We start from the raw sequence: 14,967 nt of genomic DNA, 5'->3' as shown, positions 1-14,967 counted from the left end.
GCACAAAAACACACACAGCAGCTGCAAGTACATTTCCTCATATAGTCCATTGCTTCTTATATACATCCGTTTGCTTCCCCACGCAGACACACACACACACACACACACATAACCACATCCAAAAGACATATGGGCTCATCACCAGCAAGGCCATTTAAAACATTGCCTCAAAGCTCAACCAAAAAGTGCTTCTCAAAACACATGCCTGACCTCCTCTCCGAACATAAGCCTGCCGGATCTTGTTTGTATAGTTTGGAATGTCTCCATATTTTTTTAGAAAAGCAGTCTTCCTTTTTAAAAACAAATGCAACCATTTGCTCCTAATATCATCACACGATTACTTCAGGCAAAATGTACATTTCTTAAAGGAAATCAACAACAAAGTGTCTCCTTCTTCGGGTATGGAAGCATTCGACGTATTCAATCAAGATCCTTGTCAAAATGGACACACATCGACTCCCCATACCAAAATAAAGCTTGTTTCAATGCAAAAATGTATGATAATCTTACTGAACAAATTGAATAAAATATTTTGTTTTTGTAAGTGCTTGTTCTTTGTGTATTAAATGTTGATCAACATACTACAGTATACACACCGCAGCTGACGTATCAGAAATTTTGTGTCGATTCTCTAATCTCGAAAAAGCTCTACTGCGCAATTAACCACTGTATGTCACGTTGTCATTTACACCCAAGATCAAATGTATTATTTGTTTGATCCCAATTTAAATGTTTAACGTTTTAAGTTGCTATGCACATTCACACCATTCAGAGCCCTTATTTGGTGTTTATTTCATGAATTATTGCAGAGGTCAATATTTTTTGGTTTGAGATTATCTAGAATCTCATTGTCCACTCAGCCTCCTGTTTTTTTCCCTTAAGTCTCTTCAGATAGTGTGGTTAATGATTAAAGCTTCAACTGATGATTATTTTCATTAGAGTAAACTGACAACTATTAGTTTCTTTAATGATCTATTAAAATTTCAGAAAATAATACTGCGTAATTTAAATATAACAAAATATTAAAGCCTTCAAATAACGTCTAAGCAGTAGGCATCTTATGAATATGGTATATGACACAATAAAACACATAATTAATAGATTATGAATAATGTTTTAATTTTTAAAACAAGTCACTTCAGCTCTAATGTAGATGGCAAACATTGTGATCACGGTACCAAGCTCAGATAATACAAATGTATTGAAATAATTTTTATGCCAATACAAGAGCAGACAACAATAAGCTCCATTAATCAATGTTATGACACATTGCATGATACATCATTTGCAAGTGGTCGGTTAAATAACCGTTCTTCATGCTAGTGAAACATGGGGCTTTTTTGCAGCGTCTCTGTGGCAGAGCTGTACTGGAGAAGGTTGTCACAGAAACCAGTGAGCTCCTCTCGAGTGTCCTTGGCCCCCTTCCCTCCTGAGCCGCGGTACTTCATGGACAGCAGCTTGGAGCACAGGTAGTGCAGCCACAGCACGTTGGAATGGGGCCGGTAGTCACCCCAGTTGTTTCTATGACAGACACACACACAAAAAAGAGCCTCAATAAAAAAAAACACAATAAATCTGTGGTATTCGTGAAATACTTATAAAGAGCTGTATTATCCCTGAGGTGAGGATGATATCCGAAAATTAGATACTACCGTCATACCTGTCCAATAAATAAGCCGCCATGAGTCGGTTAGCTTTGATCTAGATCAGTATTTGTAATGTAATATCTTCTCTATTTAATCTGTTAACAAATCATTTGTGGGGTTTTTACACCTTTAGAGGATCTGGTACATAGACATATGTTTTGCCTATGAACAGACAGGTTTGCCGTTTTCCGCCTTTATGAGAAGTAGGGCTGGCCCGAATACCATTTTTCAGGCTTCGAATATTCGTTGGTTTTTCCGAGCGAATATTCGAATATTCGTTCCAGAAAAACACACCATCAAAAACAACATAATTTTTTTTTTTTTTTTTTTTTTTTTTTAAACGTTAATAATCCCTATATACTCCCTGGAACCGATTTTGACAGTATCTGCATATTTTGTTGAAGATTTACGCGCTCGGAGGTGAAGTAATGGATGCGCTATGACACTTAGTGATGTAATATCCTCCTAAATGAGCAATACTACTACTACTACTACAATATTACTAACTTTTATATCCAAATATAAAATTATTTGATGACATTATATTGCAGTACTAGCTTCTTGCAAAAAAAAAAAAATATTAAAAAAAAAAAAAAAAAAAAACGAAGCTCCGAATACTAATTTAAACTCCGAATACTAATTTTCCGAACGAGTATTCGAATATTCGAATAATTCGGGCCAGCCCTAATGAGAAGCTAAAAAAATAAATCTGCATTCAGCTTATTTCTTTATTTCTTATAATCATATTTCTGAGATATTTGATATAAGTGGTCTTGATGTTCTCATCAAGCAAGAACACCATGAAGCGTATTTTCCAACATGTCATACTATTCCTTTAAGACCAATCCCAGAGTCAAAAGAAATACCGGTGTCAAACTACTAAACTGAATTTTTTTTTGTACATCGGCAGGATGAGAATAGGCCTCTGTTTGGAATCTCAAACAAATCAGCTGACCTGTTATTCTAGAATCTAGACGACCTATTGATTCAGCCAAACCAGAATCAAATCATTAGGAGCCAAAGCTGGCTATGCTGTCCCGTACTTCAATTCTCTTATTTTATATAAATAGATTACAACAGGATATAGTTCTATTTATAGCTGCACTGCTCGATGGGATGCCTCTACTACAACAAAAGAGACACTCCAGTAACATGAAACGCATGGGTGTGTCTGAAGTTGGCACCAACACTTACAAGAAGAAAAAAAAAAAAAAAAAGGCACTGACCCATTCTCCTGCCTCATCAGTCTGTATATGTCAAACTGATAGTCCCCTTGGCCCATGAAAAGCTCCTCATCCTGGGAGATATCGCAGGACACCGTCAGACCATCTTAGCGAGAAACAAAACATATGGAAGTGTCTTATTATTCATTATATTTTAGGTTGTTTACAATACGAGCCCAAAGACAAAAAACAAATGTCTTACCGATTTCTAGTCTGGAGAGAGAGTAGTCGATGATGCGGACCAACACCCCTTTGCTTTCCAGAGAGTGGGCTGCTCCGTTCAGGAGGAAGCGCGCAGTCTTCTGTTTGGTGGGTTTGACCAGCACGTTGCCCCAGTGGAGGTCCCTGCAGTAAAGCGCACAGTGAGGAGATAAAAGAGTTAATGCTAACCAGACACCAAGGAATCACCCATCACCTTTCAATGCCACATATACAACCGCGTCAGTGAGTTGGCTGGACTACATTGTTTGCCGTTTCAGCTTTATGCATGTTGCTGTTTGTATGTGCATCTTTTCAATAACAACATTATCAATTTATATATACACATGAGCTCTACATACAGGTGATACTCATATTATTAGAATATCATGGAAAATGAATTGGAATTGAGGCAAGAATTCATGCAAAAGGGGCCCAAACCAAGTACTGAGTATATATATGCATGATTATACTTTATAGAGGGCCGACATTTCTGTATTTAAAATCCCTTTTTTATTGATTTCATGTAATCAAATTTTCTGAGATTTTGAATTTGGGGTTTTCATAAGCTGTAAGCCATAATAATCATAATTATAACAAATAAAGGCTTGACATATCTCACGTTGCATGTAATGAGTCTATATAATATATTATTTTCACCTTTCAAGTTGAATTACTGAAATAAAGGAACTTTTGCACGATATTCAAATTTTCCGAGTTTCACCTGTAGATCCACTAGAAACAGAAATCCAGTGATGGTCATTATGAGTTTGAATTTACGGCACCTTAAGCTGAAATGAAAGTCAATTGAATTGGATTTCCATTTGGTACTTTGTGATTGATATTTTTCTATGACATTTTTTAGATACGTCGTTTTGGCCTGCTCACTGTGTGTGTGTGTATATGTGTATGTGTGTGTACTCTACCTGTGTTCAAAGTGTAGCTCCTGCTCAGCAACAGCCATGGCGGCAGTGACCTGATGAAGGATGCTCTTTGCCACCCGAAGAGAAGCCAGCTTGACAACACAAAAACAAATAAAAATTTAAAAACTTAGAAAAAAGACTGCATTTGTCCTCTAACATCACAATAAAGCAGTCAATTTAGATTCTAAATCATCCAACAGTTAGCTTGACCTTTCCAATGTGTACAAAGCATTGGCAGAAGCTATGCATCTCCTTTGGAGCTTCTTCTTTGCAGCATTGTCTCGTGCATAGATATTTAAGCCCTAACTGACATTAAGTTGGACGGACTTAATTTAATTTTTTATTTCCTAAGCTAGTATACAAATGAAATCATCTTAAAGCCACTACAAGTAACTTGGTCCTTTGGCGGCCCCTTTGGACAAAAGCGGTAGTATTTTTACGACACCAGCTGTCGTGAAGCTGTTTTCTAGCTCGTGCCGAGCGTGCGAGATTCAAATAATCAGGAAGCAATATAGTGCATGTCCGTGTGTTGAAAGTGTGAGGCCACCGAACTCTTTTCGGCTCCGTGAGAGTGGTTAGTGACACAGCATCAACTAATGCCAGTAAGTGCTACACGCACCTGATTGCAATGAGTTGATGCAGTGTCACCGAAGTACTCTCACGGAGCTGAAAGACTCCGTGTCCTCACAGAATGCGAATGAACAAGAGACGGCAGTTAGTATGGATCACGATGAGGTAATGTGTTTATGTTGTTGTAAATAATGACTATTTCAGATGAATAATGGTCGACTCATCTGATGATGGTGAGGCAAAGTAAACTTTGTTTTAGTAGGCTATTGCTCATTCATTTAGGAGTAAACACTGCAGTTCGCTCCCGTGAAATTGTGTATACGTTGCTTGGCAGCGCTTTCCCGCTCGTCTACCACTCTCCCTTTTAGCTTTTCTTCATTGCATTTTCTTTTTTTTCTTTGATGGTTCAGCCCCGTTATCAGTCATTATGACGACAAATAACTGTCTCAAACAAAGCTCCCGCTCCCCTTCCCTCTCCTGGAGGGATAGGCTTCTCAAATCGCGTTGTTGCGCCACACTGAAATCTGCGACCAATACGGATATGTGACCAAAGAGCCTGCACGCGCGAACCGAAAATCGGACTGGGTGTGCGACCAGACCAAACGCAGTAATAAAAACTATATAAAAACGTCTTTCTTTGCACTGATGGTCTCGTTTGCTGTTAAAGGTCATTTATGATTATCAGAGGAAACATGAGGCTGTTTAAAAGATATTTAAATGTTACTCGGAGCTGCTTTAAGCTTGAGTTATGAAAGTACAGTGTAGTCCTTCTAGGCTCAAGTAGTGAACCCGGCAAGAATTTCAAATACATTTTAAAAAAGCTGAGAAAATATATGTGTATGTGTGCAGACACACTAAGAGATATGTTTTAAGCAGTCACTGTAGTGCTCAACTCAAATGGGAGGCACTGAGCTTCTGATGTGATGTTCTTACCGCTCCATTGCTGTTCTCTAGGTCGCTGCCTCCAAACTCAAACTCCAGGATGATGAATAACTGATCCTTTTCAAAGAAATCTAAGCACAACGAGAAAGGGAGAGACCTAATGAAATATACAAAACACATAGCCGGCTGGGGGAAAAGAAAAGCCACTTTGAGTTCCATCAGTCCGTACATCTTGAGAGACAATACATATTTAATGAGAAAGTAAAACAAATGCTCCCACTGACCTGGTCTGTCATTCTCAGAGCCTTTCTTCTGGTCGAAGGTGTCCCAAGCTTTCAGGAAATCAGGAGGGTAGCAGCCTTGAACACAGTGGAGACTGCAAGGAGAAACAAGTCAAGTCCCATTAATGCTCAAAACTACTAACAGATGCAAACAGACAAAAACAGATCAGAGAGAGAGAGTGCTTACTCGTTGAGTCCAATAAATCCGTGAGTCTGGTTCTTCTGCTTCTCTTTCAGGCTACTCAGCTCCCTGGAAGACACACACACACACACACACACACACACACACACACACACACACACACACACACACACACACACACACACACACACACACACACACACACACACACACACACACACACACACACACACACACACACACACACACACACACACACACACACACACACACACACACACACACACACACACACACACACACACACACACACACACACACACACACTTCAGTGCTTGCCAGCTGAACTGCTCTCAGTAGGCATCTCTAAATTGAATCACTCAGACCATATGAGCCCCACCCGATGTGCAGTGTGTCAGCTACCTACTTTGAGATAATAATCTCATGGAGAATCTCTCCAAGGGTCTTCTGGTCCTCTCCATTCACTTTCTCACGACCCTCTAATGGAATGATCTGTCAGGACAAGAACCCCTTTTTTTTATACAATAGAAAAATACACACAAACACAAAATAGTGTACAAACATGTTTAGGATTGAAAATGCAATTAGTACTGAACAACTTTGTGGTTCTTGAAGGGTACACATAAAACACAAACTAATGCACGCACGTCCACACAAACCTTTAGAGCAACAGTGTCTCCCGAGACATTGGTGGTGGAGAAGACCTCACCGAAGGTCCCCTCCCCTATCTTTACACAGGCTTTCATACGCTCAGGGAGTATACACTCCTCCCAGGCCAGAGGGCGCTGCTGGCCACACTCTGCATACACCTTCTCTGCATCTGAAAGATCTGCTTCCTCACACGGCACCTGTGACAAAAGACCAGAAGGGAGGCGCTGACACACTTCCACGTAAAAGGAGAATCCATCGGGTGTAAAAGGAACCCATTTACAGTCAAAAGCCGTAGGGAATAGTACAAACTTACAATAAACTACAACAATTGTGCATCTGGGTTTGTATGCTAATCTTTGACTTGATGGGGCACTTGTCATAATGACAGTTTGTGTATGTGTGTGTGTGTGTATGTGCTGTACCAGAGAATCATTGCTCAGCAGCTGTGACCGGAAGCGTTTGCGGAGTGGGGTTCGAAAGGATGTGGCAAAGAGGTCCTGACTGGCATCTGCCAGCTCCACTCTTCCAGGAGCGCCTGACCCAGACAGACGTGAGCCTTTGGGAGTTTGTAGCACTAAAAGACAAAGGAAAGAGGGGGTGTAATGACAATGACCATTTCAAAATGAAAGGGACGATCATAGGGAACCAGTCATAGAAATAAATAGCACTGAACACTTAGGGAACACATTATAAACAGTGGTGAGTGTGTGTTACCCATGCCCTTGCGATGAACAGAGAGAGCAGCTTTGAGTCGGCTCCAGGTGTGTGTGTTGTTAGGCGTTAAGTCAGTCAACAGGGACGAGAGGTTGAGCCGACCCGTTCTCACCGGAGTGCAGAAATTCATGGTGCTCCCCAACAGCTCCTACACATAGAATGGAGAACACAGGTTAGTCAATGATGCCACAGCTCAACATGTGGTCACCCTGAAATCCTTTCAGAACCAAGCCCCAACCACAGCAGGTTCTACCAGCATCCAATGCGGAAGTGACAAAAATGGCAGTTCACCGAGTGGCCACTAAGGGCAGGTTTCAAAACAAAGCAATTTCTCATTGACTCCCAAGTTGAATATGCCGTTTTCACATCATTATTAAAACCTATTTAGGGTCTGGTACAAAAAGCCATTCTAGTCTGTATGTTTAGGTCATATCTCCATGACAACACTAAGGGGGGTAACCTTTTTTTCCAGCAGGCTAGTTTTTAATCTATTGGAGGTTAAAATGTATGAATAATTAGGGGCGTGGTCTCTTGAGTGACAGCTAGCCGCCCGTCAACACTCACTTCGGACCGGAGGTATACGTCAGCTAGATGGGCGTATCTCCCTCCCCCCAACGTCACATCAATGCCCTTTTTCGGTAAGAGGAAATGAGGCGGAGTACAAATCTGACAAGATGGTGACGCGCACGCATAGGCCAGGACGATTGGATGCAGTTGGAATAACTGAGGTCAGCCCGGATGCTACATCCAGTATATACTATCTATGTCTCAGACACAAACTTCAAAAACAAAAATCTAAGTTATTTGCCCATGTTTTTGACATCTTATCCAAATTCATGGGACAACAGTATATTTAGTTTGTGGTGCCGACAGAACTAAAGACTAACCATGCAACTTTATTTGGAAAGAGTCCTGGTTGCTGGGGTGGTTTCTTTATGTCCATTTTTGTTTCCTTTTTTTTCAACGCCTTGGAACGTATATATAAAAACGACTTAAAAGGGCGGATAGCACAGAAGATAAAATGGGAAATGTATTTTCTGTTTGTCGTCATTTGGGTGAAAATCTGACTTGAACGGCATCTCGTATTATAAACTCCTTAAATTTTTTATTTACTTTTTTTAACTGGGAAAGGCCACAGGAAGCAACGTTTCCATTTAGGGACACATTTTTGGAGAGTGATGCTTATCGTCCTTAACACCACAACTTCATTTTTTGGGGGGGAAACTCCATTTATAGTAGGTCTTATTAAAAGGCTTTATGTTGACTTGTCTTATTCTGTGAATAATGGGGGATCAGTACACAGACATTAAATGCAACAGTACTTCGCTGTTTGTGTTTGTGTTCATAATGGTCTTCTCACCTGTGGCTGTTGGCGCTGTGTGGAGATCAGGTCGTTAATGCTGCAGTCCCCGGCCATGTTGCTCCTGAACACGTGTGTGCTGGCGGCGTCTTTGCTTTTCCAGCGACTCACGCTCAGGCCGCTCACGCACGCTTTTCTGGTCGTCCCTGGTCGGTCCGCAGACGTGCTCCTCCTTTTCTTTTCTTTAGGAGCCAGAGATGTCTTTTTCCTTGTGTGGGGAACGTTCTTAACAACCGTTTCTTTGTCCGAAGCCGTCTTGTCCTCTGAACTTGTCGAGCGTCTCTTTTTCCTTTGGACTTTTGCGGCAGAAGAAGTGTCTTTGTGGCGGGGTCCATTAATGTCACTCTCTGGTGGCTGCTGGTTTGTCTGCTCATCGCTGGCAGAGTCCGATACATCTGTGGATGCTTTACCTTTCAGAATTCCTTTCAGTTGTGATGCGGTTACTCTCTTCACTTTGACATGGAGCTCGTCAGTTAGACAATTCTCCTTCAGCTTTGCGGTGAGCGCCTCCGTTTCAAAAGGTGGCATTTTTCTCCCTGAACATGCGAGATCTTCCTGGTCGTCCGTGCTACCGCTTTGTGTGTGATCTTTTCCGAGCTGAACTGTGACGTTTTTTGTAAGACTTGTGTCATTTACCGCTTCAGATTCAACAATAAGTGCTGACGCCGTCTGATTCAAGTCAAGTGATGATGCGTTATCAATGCTTTGACCGTCAGTCTCTGAAGCTGCACGTTCAGGAGACTTTAAACCATTCACTGACTGTAAAAAAGCACTGGTCAAACCATTGGTCACAGATAAACGAAGGTTCAAAGATGGTTCGACTTCTGATGACTGGGAAAGGTCAACTGTCGGTGTATGTTCCTTTGTCTGCCAGCTGTGGACTGAACTGGAATGCTCCAAACAGGACGAGTAGGGGGATTGACTGCAAAGCTGCTGAGTCACTGTGACGGGGTCCAATCTCTCCAGCTGCACTGTGCAGCGCTGGGTCAAACATTGCTCCGTCAGAGCCTCCACCAGCCACTGTAATCCTCCTGCTGCTGACACAAAGCTACTGCTGCATTCACTCTCGTCTGTAGATAGCAGAATAAGACTCGGTAATTCCGTCACATTCTTAGCTTCTTCAATTAGGCTTTTGGCCTCCTCACCAGAGCCACTACTGATCTTGCGCTCTGTAAATACATCACTAGAAGGGCCTTTGTGGTGATGTTGGTCTGGTTCTTGCTCACCAAAGCTCGACTGTGGCTTCTCCCCAGAAGGAGGCACAATGGTCGGTGCAGAGGGTGGAGGAGGGGGTGAATCCGGGTCGTCTTGGAAAGTGCTCACAACCCCTATACAGCTGACTGACATGGATGGAGGGGAAGTAGACGAATCGTGGATAGACAGGGGTTTGAGGCGCTGCCGTTGGCTGTAGGGGCCAGCCGAGGGAGTGGAGCAAAAGATGGGTTTCCTGGAGCCGGGCACGAGGCCTTGGTCTGCCCACTCATTGAGGGAGATCTCTTGGAAGGGGAGGACAGTGGTGGTGGCAAAGCTGGCAGTCCCCGCCGCGTTCACAGAGCTCTCCGCACTCAACGGCAAAAAAGCTGGGGGCCCCCTCCTCCTCTTCCTAGAAGGCCGGAAAAGCCTACTGGAACCAAAGGCCCCAGCAGCAAAGTCATCTGAAGAGTTGAGTGTACTCAATGTTGCTTTATTAGGGTGCTTGGGTTTGGCAGCAACAACTGTACATCTGCGGCGGGTTACGAAGCGGCTCGCAGAAGGAGGATGAAAACTGAGAAAAGGATAGAGGAAGAAAGCGAATGGTTACTAAGGACATTAGATGGGATGTTAAACTGACAAACAATCCTGCTTTATAACATTTATGCAGCAGCTGCGCTTAAAGGCTCAACAGACACCGAAACACTGCAGAGAGGTTCATATTGTTCACTGAAAGAATTTTACAAGTCAAAGTTATCACGGCTGCAACCGTCTTGTCCTTTTGTCCCGATGACTGTAAAGGTCAAATCAGTGGAAAACTAGGAGTGTGCACTTGCATATATTCGGTTGGTGCAGCACCTTGCCTTATGCCTTTGCATTGCGGCAATAGTGGAGCAGAGTTGAACTCTTGTTATTCTGCCAGACTCCTTTCAGATGAGGGGGCTGCCATTTTCTCATGCAGAGCCAAAGTCGGTCTGAACACACAGCCAGAGGCAACATACTCTCTTCGGCCGATTCATGAAGACATCAACCGACTGAATACTAACCTAGAGTCTGTCTTCATTTGAACAGAGTTTTTGTGGCCGTTAGTGGGCTCTTCCACACTCTCTCCGGTCACTGGAACCTGCTGGCATTTCTCCGTCATCATGACTGCTGGCTCAGACACCAGCCTGCTATTCCTATTGACACAGGGGGACACGAAACAAAGACCTTATCAGAAATACATCACAAATAACTGATTCCAAGCGAGCATTATGTAAAAAGCCCAATATATGAAGTAAACAATTCACAACAGATATCTTGCAAAATTACAACTGTAGGAACAGTGGAATTGCGTCGTGATATTGTGGACACACATTCTCACTCTATGACTGTTGTTGTCTAAATTAATAATCATGATAAGAAAAAATATATCTTCACCAATAAAAAAGGGTGTGTGCACAGACCTGGTTTTCTTGCTCTGCTGAGCAGGCAGAGAGTGGGGAGGAGACGGCCTGCTGATATCCTCCTCATCACTGCTGGTCTCTGTCAGACATAGAATGGCTTTTCTCTTGACAGGCCGGAGCACTCTACTGCAAACACTACGCATCTTCTTTCTGATAAGAAAGAGAACATTAAAATCTGATGAGTAAGGAAAAATATGGAGCAAACAGCATACAGTAACCAGTCAGCTACCAAGGCTCTCCGCTTTTATACGTTTTAATGACTAATACACATCTTAAGTCAGTAAAAGCCATTGCGAAGCATCTTCATTTGATAAAATTATGAACAGTTCATCTATTACAAAATTACATATTAATGAAATAAAGACATTACTCAAAATTGCGAGCTGCTTGTTACATCACAGACCTGCTTGTCTTGCTCTGCTGAGGACAGGAAGGAGAAGGGATATTTTCCTCATCACTGCTCCTCTCAGTCCGACACGGCAGGGCCTTCTTCTTGACAGGACGCGCTGCTCTACTACGTGCAGCAGTAGTCTTTCTTCATGATAAGAGAAACAAAAAGATAAACACGTCAGGGGGTAGTAAGGGGTATATACACGCAAATAATAATAATAATCAAATGAAATGTGCCAACATGTTCCTTTCTCAGAGTGTATCACCTTTTCAGCACACTTTTTGCACCGTGGCAACAATACACAAGCCAGAGGGGTTTGTGCATTTGCAGAGAAGCCAAACCAACGATGGCTCTCTGAACGTTTAAGTTATAATACATCATTTCATTATCCTTTAATTTGGTTAGGAGAGAAGTGGAACTGAGCTGGTCATGCTCTGTGACAGACAAAGCCCCACTGTTCTGTACTGTACTGCTGTTACAGTTAGTGTGGTCTATTGGCTGACCTACAATGTGCCATGTCAGCTGTAATAACGTAACAAAGTGATATCTAGTGACACAGGTCAGACATTTTCTCCCTGTATAGAGCAGTGTTTAGGCTTTTGTTAAGTTCAGTTTTTTTTATGTATCCTGGCTGGCATACTTCCTTTGCAAACTCTTAATGGTAAACGTAATTATATTACAAGACAACCTTGCATACTGTAAAATTACCATGTAGTTTCCCCAATCCCACATAGGATTAAAATACAGTAGTGGGTGAAATAAATACTAAAACAAAGCATCAACAGAATGGGAGACGTGCCAGATGATGATGAGCCTCTTTTCTTCTCTCCTGTGGACGTGAACGTACAACAATAGACTGTATATAAAAGCACGTACCTGATCTTCGCAGGTTTAGCTGCGGGTTCAAACACGGACACGTCGCCCTCCGTGTCAAGTGTGCTTTCAAAGGCCTTCTTGCGGTCTCGGGGTGGTGAGATCCAGGCGGATATCTTTCGACTCTGCTTACCGTATGTCTTCATATATAACGGCTCCATGTTTGAGACCACAGGCTGTGACAGTGCAAATAAGCTAAAATCATTTCATAAGGAAAACCAGCATTGGGCGTCTCTTAAAAAGACGGGACTTACGTTGATTCGTCTGTCAAGTTTGTGCGGATAACACGATCTTCAAATTGTGCTAAAAACAACAACTAGGTCTATCAACGTGAAGTGTTAACAGCGACCGACCAAACTCGCACAAAACAGCGTCGTAACATATTTTTTTAAATCCAATTCACATGTTTGGATCTTTATATGTCCATGGTTTGGATGCGTTATCCTCCTTTCTGTATATTTCATTACTTTCCAGAGTGTATCCGTTGGACCCGCTTTGTTTTTCAAACTGTTCTGTTGGACGCCGGTGATTGGTCGACAAGTGGTGATGATGTCATGACAGCGCCATCTGGCGGATTGGAGTAAGCCTACATCTAAAAAAGCTCTAGATTTATTGATTATCAAAATATATTTAATTAATCTCCTTGACAACAGGTCAAATCTTAGCTAGAATTATTCTTTATATTTTTACAAATGTTTATTAATGTGTTTTTTTAATCCATCTTTTATTTATTTTGTATATTTATTTATATAATTAATATGACAATTAATGTATTAAGTATGTATGTGTATGTTTATTGTATGTAAAATATTGTGTTGCTCTCTGAGATTGTATTGCATAATTGTTTTGTTTAATGTAATTGCATAATTGTTTAATAAAAAAAAATAAATAAAAAAAAAAAAAGAGTACATCTTGACCAGGACTCGTACCCATGCATAGTACCCATAGATCAGTGGTTCTCAAAGTGCGGCCCGCGGGCCAATACATCAGGTCGGCAATCAGGCCACGCCCCCTTTGGGGGGAAAACATTGAAAACCGTTCCATTCACTTTGTATTGAAAAGACCTGTCTTCTGCAAACAAACTTAATTAAAACGTAATCGAACATCCATTTAACAAGAAAACGTTACTTTCTTTAAAGCCACGACTCTTGTCTGTCCATACGAGCTGTTTTTGTGAAAAATTATTGAGTAATTTTCAATATTGAGGTGTTTTTTCCCGTCCGTGAGGGTTAGCCTATGGTTAGCCTACAGCAGAAGGCTAACATTAGCCTAGCATTCAGCATACATTAGTTAAGAGTTTTGTCTCGATATTGAAAATTACTCAATACTTTTTCACCAAAACAGCTCGTATAGACAGACAAGAGCCGTGACTTTAAAGAAAGTATTTGTGAAAGGCATGTCGTATTACGTTTTTATTAAGTTTGTTTGCCGAATACGGGTGTCATTCAATACAAAGTGAATGGAGCGCTGTGTATTGTTTTCCCCCCAAAGGGGGCGTGGTCACGAGAGTTCCGTCCAGATGACGTATTGCCGACCTGATGTATGGCAGCCGCAGAAACATATAATTGAATTATGAAAAAAATGAATTATAGCCTTTTTTTTCAATTTTAATTGAAACAAACGGAGGGGATGCGTCCCCCGTAAGAGTAAAAACAGTTCAAGGGTCGAAACACTTAAATATCCCTCCTAATTGTTTATATTAATTCCCCAATTATTAATAATAACACCCCTACAGTGGACAGTACCATCTTAAACTTGCCGACGGTCAGCCTCCCCAGGCAGTGAAGTGGTCCCAATGTAAGTTGTTAGATAGTGAGCTTGTTAAGCCCAATACAATGCACTTTCTCACCTTCAAGGTGAATTAGATTAGGTTAAGTGTCTAAGGATGGATGCTAACATTATCTGGTTTCTAACTCTTTTGCCTAAAGTTTAGCTAACAAGCTAACGTTAGCTAGCTGCTGACAGCCATGGAACTATCTGCCTAGTTGACTGCTGATAGCCCACACTGTTTATTTCCAATGTATAGTGGCATACTAGTTAACACTGCTGCTGCATCATGAGTAGTGAGTCCTACAAAAAAACACTCCAAAATGTGATACGTTTTCAATGTGCAGAAAGTTTTGAACAATAATGTAGAATAAATATTTGAATGCAATACAGAATGCCTCAGTGCCTTAGGCCAACTGATTTATATTCCATTAGATTTGCGTCAATGGGAGCTAGTTTTTTTTTTCCATGTCCACCATAAATAAATACAGAAGACACAATTTACTGCATACAAATTAACCAGAATGCACAAAATGAAGTGTTCGAACCTCAAATTTTTCTGGGGGAAAACCCCCGGACCATCGCTTTTAATGTGTCCCCCCCAATGTTGAAATTAAAACTAGCCCTTCGTTTATTAATTAAAATGTGTTGATTACACATTATTGGATGCAGACCAATACATGTACACT

At 41.5% G+C, this 14,967-nt stretch overlaps 1 protein-coding gene across 1 annotated transcript; it reads right to left on the bottom strand.

Annotated features, from left to right (window-relative positions):
- Positions 1-1,176: 1,176 nt before the first annotated feature.
- haspin (histone H3 associated protein kinase) lies at positions 1,177-12,952 on the bottom strand. Its single transcript, XM_080029943.1, has 16 exons — positions 12,515-12,952; positions 11,651-11,782; positions 11,248-11,397; positions 10,849-10,980; positions 8,612-10,376; positions 7,252-7,399; positions 6,960-7,111; positions 6,546-6,734; positions 6,293-6,378; positions 5,911-5,973; positions 5,727-5,818; positions 5,494-5,573; positions 3,994-4,082; positions 3,072-3,214; positions 2,873-2,975; positions 1,177-1,521 (listed from the first exon to the last, which is right to left on the bottom strand). Exons 1-16 carry the CDS (start codon positions 12,670-12,672, stop codon positions 1,320-1,322), a joined length of 3,684 nt encoding a protein of 1,227 aa, XP_079886069.1. The 5' UTR covers positions 12,673-12,952; the 3' UTR covers positions 1,177-1,319.
- Between the last annotated feature and the right edge of the window lie 2,015 nt (positions 12,953-14,967).

This window comes from Ammodytes marinus (genome assembly GCF_949987685.1).
Source record: "Ammodytes marinus genome assembly, chromosome: 6".
NCBI classification, from domain to species: Eukaryota; Metazoa; Chordata; class Actinopteri; order Uranoscopiformes; family Ammodytidae; genus Ammodytes; species Ammodytes marinus.
Note: the sequence above shows the minus strand (reverse complement) of the source record. Positions and strands in the feature narration are given on the sequence as shown.